We start from the raw sequence: 13,210 nt of genomic DNA on the forward strand, positions 1-13,210 counted from the left end.
TTTCTGAATCTCTTTCTACCTCTCTAATCATTCTTTCAGTGTATCTGTCTGAGGCTCTCCCTTCTTCCTCTCTCTGTTCAGATCCTGCAGAGCTTCGTCCTCCTCTTTCCACTTTCATCTTATCCCTGGTACCTCATCCACTCTTGTGACTTAAGCTACTGCCTCTCTCCTACAACTCCCAAGCTCTCCCTTCCTCTGACCTCTTCTCTCTCTCTTTAGTATTGCATCTCTGTTTATCTGTCTGATATCTGCTCCTGGATGGCCTACTGCTAACTAAAACAATCAAACGTAACTAAAAACTGAAATAAACAATGTATATAATCAGTTTGCCATAAGAGATCTATACTCCCTAGGAACAGCTTCCTCTATTTCCACTTTCTTCCCCACTCCCACCTTTACCTGTTATCATTTTGCTCATATTTTTATCTTAATTAGATTACAAGCACCGTAAGGGGAGAGACGTCATGTTTCAATTTGTTTGGAAAGTATTATATATATACATGGTGCAATCTAAAGCAACAATAATAGTCATAAATGTTTAGTTAACTCAGGTTCTCAGATTTCTCCTCAATTCTCCTGAATATACACTGAAGTAATGCTGTTCAGTTGCTGGAGGCAAAATAATCACACACATGCTACTTCATGAATTAATGAACTGAATAAATTTTCATTTTACAACACCCAAAGATACAGTATGTTCTTTTGGATTTTATTTAAAATGTTTTACCCTGAGTTTTTAAAAATAGAAGTACCATATGACTCTGGCATGAATCAGTAGTTGCTCAACACACTTCAGTGCAATTGGATGATGTAATTATTGCATATTGCTTTATTTTGGTTTATTCTGATCGTTTAATTTTTTTCTGTGCATGTACACTTTTCTTTTTCATTTGTCCTTTCCTTGCCTATATGAAGGCTCCCATGTTTCTGTATTTGCTGTAGAATCTACAAACTTGTTAAAACAAAAGTGCCCCTCCCACACTAATCAGAAAATGTGTTTTAAAACTGATCACTAAGGAGCAGGCTGTGACTTCTTTTCAGTCTTCTATTTCTGCTATATCCTTTTTGGGATGGGGTGACACGAATTCAAAACAATAGTCCAGGTGAGGGTGTGTCATTAATTTATGTACTGGCATTCTAATATTTCAGTATTTTCTCTCTCCTTTTTAATATAGTTTAACATTTTGTTTCCTTTTAGACCACTGAGCAGATGTTTTCACTGAGCTGTCTGAAATGATGCCTAGAACTTTACCTGAGTGGTTTAGGGCCTTTTGTAGTGCATTCTAAGCCTGTTACTGAAAATTCAAAACACAGACTTCTAGAGACAGATGAAACCTTAAGAATGACAAATTTAATAAGTGTCAGATTTAGGTGATACACTGATAAGGGAGATGTGACTAAATCTAAAAATAAATTACTACTTTGTCAAGCAATGACTTATAGACAGACATATGCCAGTTCTTTAGATGTCTTGTTTCAAAGGAGGCCAATTCAATATTTGAAATGATAAAAGTTCTCTGGTAATCAGTTAAATTGCTGAATGGTATAAAATGTCCAAATTCAGCCCTGGCTTTTCTTATTTTTGTTCTTGCTCCTACTTCACTGAACATCTCTTGTAGAAGTCCTGTGGCTGTGTTCACTTCCTCCGCTATCACTTATCCTTTCTTCCTTCAGTGCTGCTTTGTTCATGCCCAAGCAATCCTTCATTTCTTCTGTCATTCACTTCCAATCCCCACCAGCTCTTCTCTACTGTTAAAACTCTGATCAAATCCTCATCCCTGCCTCCCCTTTCGGCTCATATTCTGACAGACTCCTTCAGTGGCGTTGAATAGTTGTAACAAAGCACAGATTTTAACAAATATGTATATATTTTCATTACATCTTTTGTGAAGATGCATCCAACTTTGTCCAAATCAAAAACTTAGGTTTCTCAAAATATATTGTCCACACTGCTTGTGCTCACTAGCCTGAACTCTCCATCACTATATCACAGGCTGGTATTTCTTCCCCCTCTACCTTCTTCCCCTCCTTTACTGTCCTCCTTTTCACCAGCATCTGAAGTTAAGCTCTCCAAACATCTTTCCACTTCCAGTCCCTGAGCCTGTCCCTGTCACGCATGCAGTGCTGCTCAGAACAGAGGATAGAAGGGCCATTTCACCTTGATTTCCTGCCTGGTAATGTGGGCTCTTCCTATCACCAGAGGAAAGTGATGCTATATGGATGCAGTGAAGAGCGGGATCTAGGGCAGCAGCACTCCTTGGGGCCAGGGAGCAGGAGAGCAGGGAGGGATTCTCCCTGTGCTTTTTGAAGAGATGGGGAAAAGCTGTGCCACCTCATGTTCCCCCTTTCATTGTGCACACCTAATAGGAGTCAGCTCTGTGGGCCTTACAGTTTCTTGATCCCAGTGTTCTTCTCAGGACTACCCTAGAATGCCAATAACTGAGCTTGATTCCATTTTAATAATCTAAATCAGGGGAAATACCAATCTACTTTATTACATTATCATACTTCAAGCAGACCACCCCTTTTGCTATATCCTTCCCATTAAAATAGGATTGAGTGTCTCAGACAATTGTTTCCTGGTTGCATAGACAATATAATCTTTCAATGAGATAAATCCCTGAGCATAGGCATATTAGAAATATTTAATAAATAAAGTAAAATCCATGACAACCTCTTGTTTATAGATGTCTCCAGGTTCTCCAGAGAATGGATGTTAGAATCATCTTATATTCAGACATAGATAAATAGGAAAAAACTGGCATTTTTACACTGTGCTGTAGCTAGGCAGATCTGAGCACCCCAAATTTGCTACTCGAACAACTGGAACATTTCACACTGTCATCTTTTAGCAAACAAATGGTTTCAGGAGAATTCCTCTTCCACATGAGCTCTGATTAAAACACAATTTTAATGTATATTACTTGATAAAAATCTGTTGTCATTTGCTCCCCCACCAGACCAAACAAAACCACAAAACAAGTTAGCCTCTGCTTGATTCCTTTTTCATTTAAATTCCACTATTTCAGATAGTTCTGCCTGAGAAAGAGCCAAATGGACTGAGATGAAAAGGATATATAGCTTTCATATGCATGGATAGTATGTGATTACTTGTTTAAAAAATGGTTTCAGAGTAACAGCCGTGTTAGTCTGTCTTTGCAAAAAGAAAAGGAGTACTAAGGTGCACAAGTACTCCTTTTGTTTAAAAAATGTTACAGAAGTGTATGAACTGTAAACGAAAGAAGCTACTTTTTTATTATAACATATTTGTTGAAAAGTACACGTGCTCCTTGTGTAGATTTTCGTATGTTGCAGCACGTAATTTTTACCTTATATGAGACTATTCATAATCAAGATGTGTTTTTGACGTGATATAAAACCAACAGCTTTCCCTATTTACCTTTCCCTGGCTTGTTCAGTAGCTACAGATTTGCTGGCTGTCTTCCAAAGCCACCATAGCATTGACCAACAAATGTTCAAGTCCCAGAATGCTCATTGGAGAGTTGCTGTTTCTTATTTAACTTAAATAATATTGTTCAGCCTTTGTTGAACTAATCATCCTTACTGAGCTTGAATAACAATCACTGTGGGATCAGGGTGCTTTGGGGCAAAGTCCTGTCCTGGGCAACTGCTTGTGATACTCTCATAACACCTCACTATATACAATGTAAGGTCATAGAGTCCATATGCCCTCACTGTGAGCCATAAGGAACAGATAGCCTCATTCCTCCTTTTCAAGTGGTCTACTTTACATTTTCTACATTTAAAAAATAAAAGTTAAAATATTTTAAAAAGAAGACTGGTATTCCCCTATTATATCCCCATATTTCACTGTTCATTTAGTTAGCACGTAAGCAGTTGCTCTGCTATATAACTGAAGATTAAGCTATTCCCACTTAGACTCTTAGACGTTAAGAGGGACCATTGTGATCATCTAGTCTGACCTCTTGCACATCACAGGCCACATAATCTCACCCACCCACTCCTGTAATAGATCCGTAATCTCGGGCAGAGTTACTGAAATCCTCAAATCATGATTTAAGGACTCCAAGTTACAGAGAATCCACCGTTTACTCTAATTTAAACCAGCAAGTGTCCCATTTCCCATGTTGCAGAGGAAAGTGGAAACCTCCCAAGGTCTCCACCAAGCTGACCTGAGGGGAAATTACTTCCAAACCCCAAATATGGCAGTCAGTCAGCTGTTGAGCATGTTGGCGAAAACCATCAGCCAAACACCCAGAAAAGAGTTCACGGTAGTAACTCAGAGCCCTCCTCATCTAGTGTCCCATCTCTGGCAATTGGAAATATTTGCTACTAGCAGTCACAAATGTGCTACATACCATTCTAGCCAATCTCATCATACCATTCCCTCCATAAAATGATCAAGCTCAGTCTTTGAAACAAATTAAGTTTTTTGCCCCTACTACTTCCCTTGGCAGGCTATTCCAGAACTTCACTACACTGATGGTTGGAAACCTTCATCTAATTTCAAGCCTAAACTTGTTCATGGCCAGTTTATATCCATGTATTCTTGTGCCAACATTGGTCCTTAACGTAAATAACTCCTCTCCCTCCTTGGCGTTTATCCTTCTAATGTATTATAGAGAGCAGTTGTATCTCCAGTTTTCATTTGTTTAGGGTAAATGAATCCAAGCTTCTTAAGTCTCCTCTTCTAGGGTAGGTTCTCTAATCTCCTAGTAGTCCTTTTCTGCACCTGTTCCAGTTGGAATTAATCTTTCTTAAACACAGGAGACCAGAATTTCACACAATATTCCAGATAAGATCTCACCAGTGCTTTGTATAATGGTAATAACACTTTTCCTATCTCTATTGGAAACACTTGGCTTGATGCATCCTAGGATTGCATTAGCCTTTTTCATGGCCACGTCACATTGGCAGCTCCTAGTCATCCTGTGATCAACCAATACACCCAAGCCTTTCTCCTTCTCTGTCACTTCCAACTGATTATGTCCCGAACTTATAGCAAAACTTCTTATTTGCACTATTAAATTTCATCCCATTTCTATTGTCCAGTTTTTCAGAATCTTGTATGAAATTCCAGTCCATCTCCATATTGGTAATACCTCCCAACTTTGTATCATCAGCAAGTTTTATTAGTACACTCTCACTTTTTGTGCTTGGGTCATAAATGAAAATGTTAATTAATTAAGACTGGTCCCAAGACCAATACCTGAAGTAGTCTACCAGTAACCTCCCTCCAGCCTGATAGTTCACATTTCAGTATGACCCATTGTAGTCTACTCTTTAACCAGTTCCTTTCCAACCTTTCAATTCTCACATTAACCCTCGTCTTCTCCAGTTTAACTAACTTGTTTATCTGTTCAGTCGCGCACTTGTCTGGACTAGATGCTGTTCATGTTGCTGTTGTAGTAATCGGGAGAATGTGGTCAAATAGTCTCATGATTTCAGTCTATAAACAAAACATAAAAATTTTGCTGAACTGATCCATTAAAAGCAGTTTGCTGTCAAAACTGAGATCCCTCAGGATCTCAAAAACAACAACAATAAAAAAAACCATACCCCATGGCAGTAGATCTCAGAGCCCGGGTCGACTGGCTTGGGCTCACGTAATGGGGCTAAAAATAACAGTGTAGATGTCCTGCTTGGGCTCAAGCCTGGGCTCTGAAACCCAGCCAGGGGGAGGTTCTGAGAGGGCTCTCAGCCTGAGCGGGAATGTTTACACTGCTATTTTTAGCTTTGTAGCACATGTTCCATGGGGCTTTTTTTTGCAGTGTGGACATGCCCTCAATGGCTACACTGTCCTGTTTGTAACCAGTCCATATTTAAATTAAAATTTTCTTTTGTAAAAATTCTGCTGGTGGACATTGTGACCCTATTTTCTATAGCAGCAGTGTAGAAACTAGTTTGTCTTGCTTTGATGCCAGTTTGGATGCTTTACAAAAATAGTGATATGTAGAGATTATGAAAATGCAGTGCTAAAAAGATGAGTCTTCAAAGATGTTTTAGAAATTGAATAATAAGTCAGAGAATCAAATTTGTTAGGAAGAATGAAATCCAAATCTCTGTAAAATCAAATGGTACAGTCCTTGCTCTAGAAATTCTCCAAAGGCCTTCTGAACGAGAGTGGAGGTTATGGGTCCCATAATATGGACCGATACTTTTTCCTGATATGAAGAATCATGCTTGTTAGGAGTTCTGCTACTGTGTAGATTACAAAATATTTTAAAGTTAGCCTGCTGCTTCACTGAAGGCAGGTATAGTTTTCTCAGCACTAGACTAATGTCTAGTGATCATTGTTCCTTTGTGGAGTCTAGAGGCACAATTCTGTGCAAACTGTGAGTGCATAAGGGAAGTAGAGGAAGATCCACAAATTATGAACTGCAATTATCCAGGAGAAATGTGATAAAAAGAATGTGGAAGCGTGTCAAGATCTTGGTCAAAAGATGTCCGTTATAGCCTGGACATTTTCCCTGAAACTGTAATATGGGTTCATAGTCTGATTACTGTGAACTTCCAAAATAAAGCTGAAAGACAACCATGAGTTTAAGATAACAAACTATGGAAATACTAAGAATAGAAATGAAAATGTTAGAGGCAGAAAAAAGAGAGCTTCTGCCTAATAGGTACGGCATTTTAGGACACAAGTATGAATAATTCTGTGCAGATGAAGCAAGGAATCTGCTCTTGAACTCCTAATCAGAAACTCATGGGGAAGTGATTCACATAAGGATCTGATGCAAAGTTTCATGGATATATGGAGACTGAAATTGAATAGATGTAAGCACTAGCTTAAAATAGTAATGATTTCACTTTGTTGGAGACTATAGATTTTGCTTTAGCAGTTTTCTTCTCACCATAATGCAGTGGTTCTCAAACTTTTGTACTGGTGACCCCTTTCATATAAGCACGCCTTATAAATTAAAAACACTTTTTATATATTTAACACCATTATAAATGCTTGAGGCAAAGCGGGGTTTGGGGTGGAGGCTGACAGCTCGCAACCCCCCATGTAAAAACCTTATGACCCCCTAAGGGGCCCTGACCCCCAGTTTGAGAACCCCTGCCATAATGAATGAAATTTGTGTATATATGCTGTAGATAAACAAGTCTTTTTTGGCAATATTGATATCAGATGGTTAGTTTCACTGTGGTCTTTAGACATGTTGAAGGGTCTTCCTGAGTAAATGTCACTTTGGCAAAGTTTTAAGGTCTAATTCAGACATGGAGTAAATAGATGAAATACTGTCAACTTCAGTGGAGTTGCATTTGCTTATGCCAAGTTTGAATTTGGCCCTCAGTCTTTAACAACAGAATCTCTGCTGGCTTGGGGTAATGGAGTAGTATAGTATTTTCTTTGAACACTAAATATCATTAATGTGACCTATTACCATAAATACTTCTCTCAGTAAAACTCATATGTAGCTATCAGGGATATTTATAGCTTTTCTATATTACTGATTTTTTGCATCTCTCTGAGCCCCAAATATTAGAAGTTAATCATTCAGCTTCTCTTTCTACATCAAATCACAACATTGGGATACTGAACTCACTTTATCCTAGTGAACTTTGAAACTCACTCCAAGATTAGTGTTTATGATATTCATAAAAAAGCAGCAATAAGCCACGTCAGCTATTAAGACAAGGTGCTTTCTTCACTCAAAAGCCCAAGTCTCCTCCGATAAACTCTCCCACACCAGGACAGAAAGGCACCCAGTGCACTCTAATATTTGAGACATATGGGGACTGAAGATAAAACACTAACAGAACTTACGATTGGGAATGAACTTTTATAATTATTCCATTTTCATGGTACTCATATGGTACTTAGTTCAGTTTTGAAATAATTTATAATGCCAAGGTAGTGATACTATATAGGAGTAAAGGCCAAAAGGTAATTTCATTCTTACCTTCATGCCCTTACCTTAGGTTGTCCTTTTCAAAGGAGTCCAAGAGAGTTAAGTGCCTAAATCCTATTGAATTTCAAGTCTGATTTGAACACTTATAGAATCATAGAATCATAGACTTTAAGGTCAGAAGGGACCATTATGATCATCTAGTCTGACCTCCTGCACAACGCAGGCCACGGAATCTCACCCACCAACTCCTGTAACAAACCCTTAACTTATGTCTGAGCTACTGCAATCCTCAAATCATGGTTTAAAGACTTCAAAGTGCAGAGAATCCTCCAGCAAGTGATCCGTGCCCCACACTGCAGAGGAAGGCGAAAAACCCCCAGGGCCTCTGCCAATCTGTGCTGGGGGAAAATTCCTTCCCGACCCCAAATATGGTGATCAGCTAAACCCTGAACATGTGGGCAAGACTCACCAGCCAGACACCCAAGAAAGAATTCTCTGTAGTAACTCAGATCCCACCCCATCTAACATCCCATCACAGGCCACTGGGCATATCTATCGCTAATAGTCAAAGATCAATTAATTGCCAAAATTAGGCTACCCCATCATATCATCTCCTCCATAAACTTATCAAGCTTTGTCTTTAAGCCAGACATGTCTTTTACCCCCACTGCTTCCCTTGGAAGGCTGTTCCAGAACTTCACTCCTCTGATGGTTAGAAACCTTCGTCTAATTTCAAGTCTAAACTTTCTGATGGCCAGTTTAGATCCATTTGTTCTTGTGTCCACATTGGTGCTGATCTTAAATAATAATTCTTCCTTTGTGGTATTTATCCCTCTGTTATATTAATGGGCTCCTTTGAAAATCTCAGCCTTAATAATCTCCTCAAAACTATTCCTTTGCTTCTCCCTCTCCCCCTGCTCTTTTAGTACACAAAGGTGAATGAATATTTTTGGTAAAGCTGAAAAAAAAACTTTACAACCCTTTTTAAAAAAAGTTCTCTGAGTGTGACAAAAAAATTTCCCCCTGGCATTCCATCCATGAGGGGAAAATTATACTGCTCATACTTGCTAGCATTCTGTCCTTCCAGTCTCCTGCTGAGATTTCTTGGTTCATATTCTTATTGTCAACAAGTCTGTTTATCTTTAAATAAAATGTTAGTAACCAAGAGGTTTGTTCCATATAGTAAGAACCATTTTGGATGCATTTTTTAGCTTTAGCAAATCAAAATGTTTAGTTTTAGAGCTTCATATTTGGCTCATTCAGTATATTGTCCTTGGTAAGAAATGCATGTTTTGCCCTAACTGAGGGACAACTAGAACGTCTTTTTGTTCCCCTTCTGTTTCCCAAAGTCCAGTGTCTTTGCCTCAAAAGCCAAAAGGCTTCGTGGGGTGTTGACTCTGTTCCCCCTCTGTTGCTAGTTAGCTTGATTGTTTTGTTTACCCTATATGTAAATGTACTTTCATAATCCTCTGCCTGTAATCAAGCCAGCAGGACAGATAAATCCACATTTGTCTGTCTAGGGCAGGCTTGGTTTATGCACTGTTTCTAAAATACATTTTAAGAACACATTGCCAGGACACATACATAATTCTTTATACACAACCCATACATACATCATGCAGTAATATCTGCGACCAACATATCACCATTTTTTATGACATCTTACTCAGTATACTTTTATAGTACAATAATATTGTATACAATCAGTTGATTCAATTGCTTATTCTTTGGGGCTCTGGACCCTGATTTTCACACCCAAGTTTGAAAAAATTTGGAAATTTTCTGTGGTTGTAAACTACACACTGGACATGTGCAGTACATAATTTTCCTTTCCAGATATCAGGAGTGGGCCTGGAGAATGCCACATAGAAATAAACACAGCTGTGTGATAAGGCAGTAAAATAAAATCCAGGAGCAGTGATGTGTTTATCAGAAAGTATGTTGATCAGATCACACACTCCAAAATCCACCCCGTTCCCCAGACCCTTGCTGGGTTCATAGAAATATGTGGTGCTCTGTATGCACACAGCTTTAATACACTGATGCAGCCATTCTGATAACCCACAAGAGTACCTTTCTTTATCCTTTTCTCATTCTGCTTTTCTTATTTCATTAAAAGAAAACAAGGAAACTCATTGCAAAAAAACCTACAGTATGTTAGTGCAGTGCTACTTGAGAATTTAAGTACATGAATCTCAGGAAACATCAAAGCTAAGGTTCCCACCACAACCAGTAGGCAAAACATTGAACTGATTATACAGCAATATAGAATATTATATAGATGCAAAGGGATTAGAGGAAGGTTAAATTACAGTTGCAACAGGAATCTTAACTATAGAATTTCCCAAAGTGTATGCGGTTACATAGTGTTTTGAAACTCAGTATAACCATTTCTAAAGATTTAAATTATTTGATTGTTTGGCGTACAACTGTTGGAAAGTTCAGCAGAACTTAGAAACAGGCCATTTATAGCGTTGGTTCAGTGTTACCTGACAAGAGCCAATCAGCTCTAAGAACACAGTTTGCAAAACAATAATTAGCTCAGCTCCAGGGCTGTCGGACCATATTACAGGTATCAGTTAGCAAAACAAAGCAGTAGTGTGTTCTCAGGCAGCACAGTACAGAGATATATATAAAAGAGCAAATTGACAGGCACTGATAATGCCCGTTTTTACTTTTGTTTCAGAACATGGGATCCTGAAACATGAGGTAAGGATTTATTTTCAATTTTTATGCGATATTTATTTTGTTGATGGCTTACAAATTGTTCATTTACTTCGTACGGCTGTGCCAGTGCTACAGATAATGTATTTTTTCTGCAGCTAACTTACATTTATTTAGAGTTATGCAAACTCTAGCAGTAGAAATGACTCCATGTACATGCACTAACAATTAGCTATATCTATATTAAATTGCAGGGGATTAACTTAATTTCCATTGAGATTTTTCAGTGTTTAGGATAGTGGGAAGAATGTAGGTTTTCTTAAATTATAGGGGGAAAGTAAAACAATGTTAATTTAACTCAGAATATCAGTGATCACAGGTCTCCAACTGTTCTAGGCCAAATTTGGCAACAGAGATAAAACTATCCTCAGGTAAATTTCAGCAAATTCTGCAATAATACTATATTACTACGGACTAATAAATCTGCAATTCTTCAGCCTACAGTAAGCTGCAAAATTTGCAGTGGAATGCTGACTTTTTACATAACCGTAGTCTTTCTTAGTGTCACTCAACAAACATGGAATTTGTTTAATCCTGACAGGACAGCAAAATGAACTACTAATGTCCAGAGAAGTTAGTCGGTACACGTGATATGTCATGACAAAGCTCTAAGAATACTGCAAGTAACAGTGAGGTATCTCACTGCATATTGCTGATGTCTTTCCATTATGGTACAGAAAGAAGTAAAAGTCCTACTTCCCACTAACTTTGTCAAAATACAGACTATATTTTAAACCCAGGACACTATGTTGCGTTTCCAGCATCCATTTTAGATCAGTGGATGTAAATTCATTCCGTAAACTGGCATTATGGTTATGAGCACCATATAAATTTGTAGGATGATAATTTTACCTATTCAGGTTTGTGATTGTCTCTACTTGCATGCTGTCCTGCTATGACTCAGGTTGGCAATGCAAATCAAAAGAAAAGTATTACTGTTATAATAATATAATGGCAGATTAATGCTGCCTGCTAATAAATGTTACATAACTAAGACTGTATTCTCAGCCTGCTCCTAGGATAGTGCACATTTTTAGCTAGTTTCTGCTGTCTAATTGCTATTTGGAAGTTCTTATGTTAATAGACCTGTTTAAATTTCCTTAAAACCTATTGGAGGAATTAATAGAACCCTACTGACAACTGGTTTTGTTTTACACCACTTACCTGCACAGAAGTGTTATATACAGGCCTGTCATCTTTAGTAATGTTAATGTTGTTTGATCTAGTGGCTAAATGAATTGTAAAAGGAAATCTAGGACTGAAAATATAAGCCCTCTATACTGGGCAGGTAACAGGGTTTTTTACCCCCTTGACTTGTGGAGAATTTAATGGAGGATATACATTTCTGTCACTTATAGCTTAGAAAACCTAGTGCTTTGGATAATTAAAGTGTAATGTTATGGGCCCTGGATGGTTGTGGTGACTGTTAAATAGATATGGAATCTCACCTGTGTGACCCCCATTAAATGTTGAGATCTGGCACAGGTCATTATGGACCATGAACTATTACCTTTTGATAACTGTTCAGTGGCCTATGTGTGATGAGATGTTGAGTTCAGTTCAGCTCAGCCCCTATTGGGCAGGTGTCCATATCATAAAATAATTCTTATAGTTGACATTAGTTTGCCCTATTTTGATAGGTTTATGGGAGTGGGCAGGATTTAATGGGTATAGAACTACTCGGTTTTCCTTGAGGGGATCACACATTATAAGGATAAAAAAACCATTGACAGAACTCTGAGGGGAGGAGGGAGGAGTGGTTGGCATGTGTTTAGACATGTTTTATGATTATGTAGAAGACCTCAGTTGCCAGTGCTATAAACTCACTTTAAAATGTCTGTTGCATGTGCTCATTTTAATAGAATCCTCACCACCAGCAGTTTGCTACCTTACCTTCTGCCATGTGCTGTTTGTTTGTTTTTACATTTTTAATCTCTCTCTAAACTGTGAAACATGAACATTCTTAAATACCAAAACTACAGCTTGGTTTGTTTGCTTAAAAGTCTGTTGATCATTACACATGGCATACAGTATTGAAGAAGCTATAAACAGATTGCTTATGGTATGTTATGGACAAGGTTGCCAGAAGTGAGTAAAACTACCAATGAGGAACATATGTGACTGGATGAGATAATATTTATCCTAATTCTGTTTTATTCCTCCTCTTTCCATGCCTCTTCCTCCAACTTGATTCTTGAGATTTTTGTAAGAAAAAATTCCTTCTCCTGATGAGGTTTCTGTACCTTGATTTTATGTAGAATGTAAAATTGGAGCCTTATTCTTGTTTGTGCCATGGCCCCTTTACATGGTTCTGGTAGTATGAAGGGGCCTTAAATGTATTTAATATGTCTTTAAGGTTCCTTTATGCTGTCAGAGTGGTGTAAAGGGGACATAGTGTAAATGAAAATCAGGTTTTTAAGAAAAGATGGATTTATGTTGCAGAAAATGTGAAGATCTGCTGATAATAACAACATAAGATGAAGTATTCAGTACATTTTCACACACTCCCAACATTTACTTCCTTGGGTATTTTTATGCCCTCTTCTTTCCTTTAGTGTATGTAATTTTATTGTACATTGATAAGTTATCACGTTTTTTTTTCCAGTTAATCCATGGAAACAGTTTGCAACCAACCACAATAACTTCCC

At 38.0% G+C, this 13,210-nt stretch overlaps 1 protein-coding gene across 1 annotated transcript in view; it reads left to right on the forward strand.

Annotated features, from left to right (window-relative positions):
- Nucleotides 1–13,210, forward strand: part of VAV3 (vav guanine nucleotide exchange factor 3) — a 248,303-nt gene that overhangs the window by 165,200 nt on the left and 69,893 nt on the right. The window contains exon 18 of the mRNA XM_084637324.1: nucleotides 10,525–10,547. Coding sequence (XP_084493450.1) covers nucleotides 10,525–10,547 — 23 coding nt within the window. The remainder of the gene's footprint in view (nucleotides 1–10,524; nucleotides 10,548–13,210) is intronic.

The sequence above is a fragment of the Lepidochelys olivacea genome, assembly GCF_965140295.1.
Source record: "Lepidochelys olivacea isolate rLepOli2 genome assembly, chromosome: 8".
NCBI classification, from domain to species: Eukaryota; Metazoa; Chordata; order Testudines; family Cheloniidae; genus Lepidochelys; species Lepidochelys olivacea.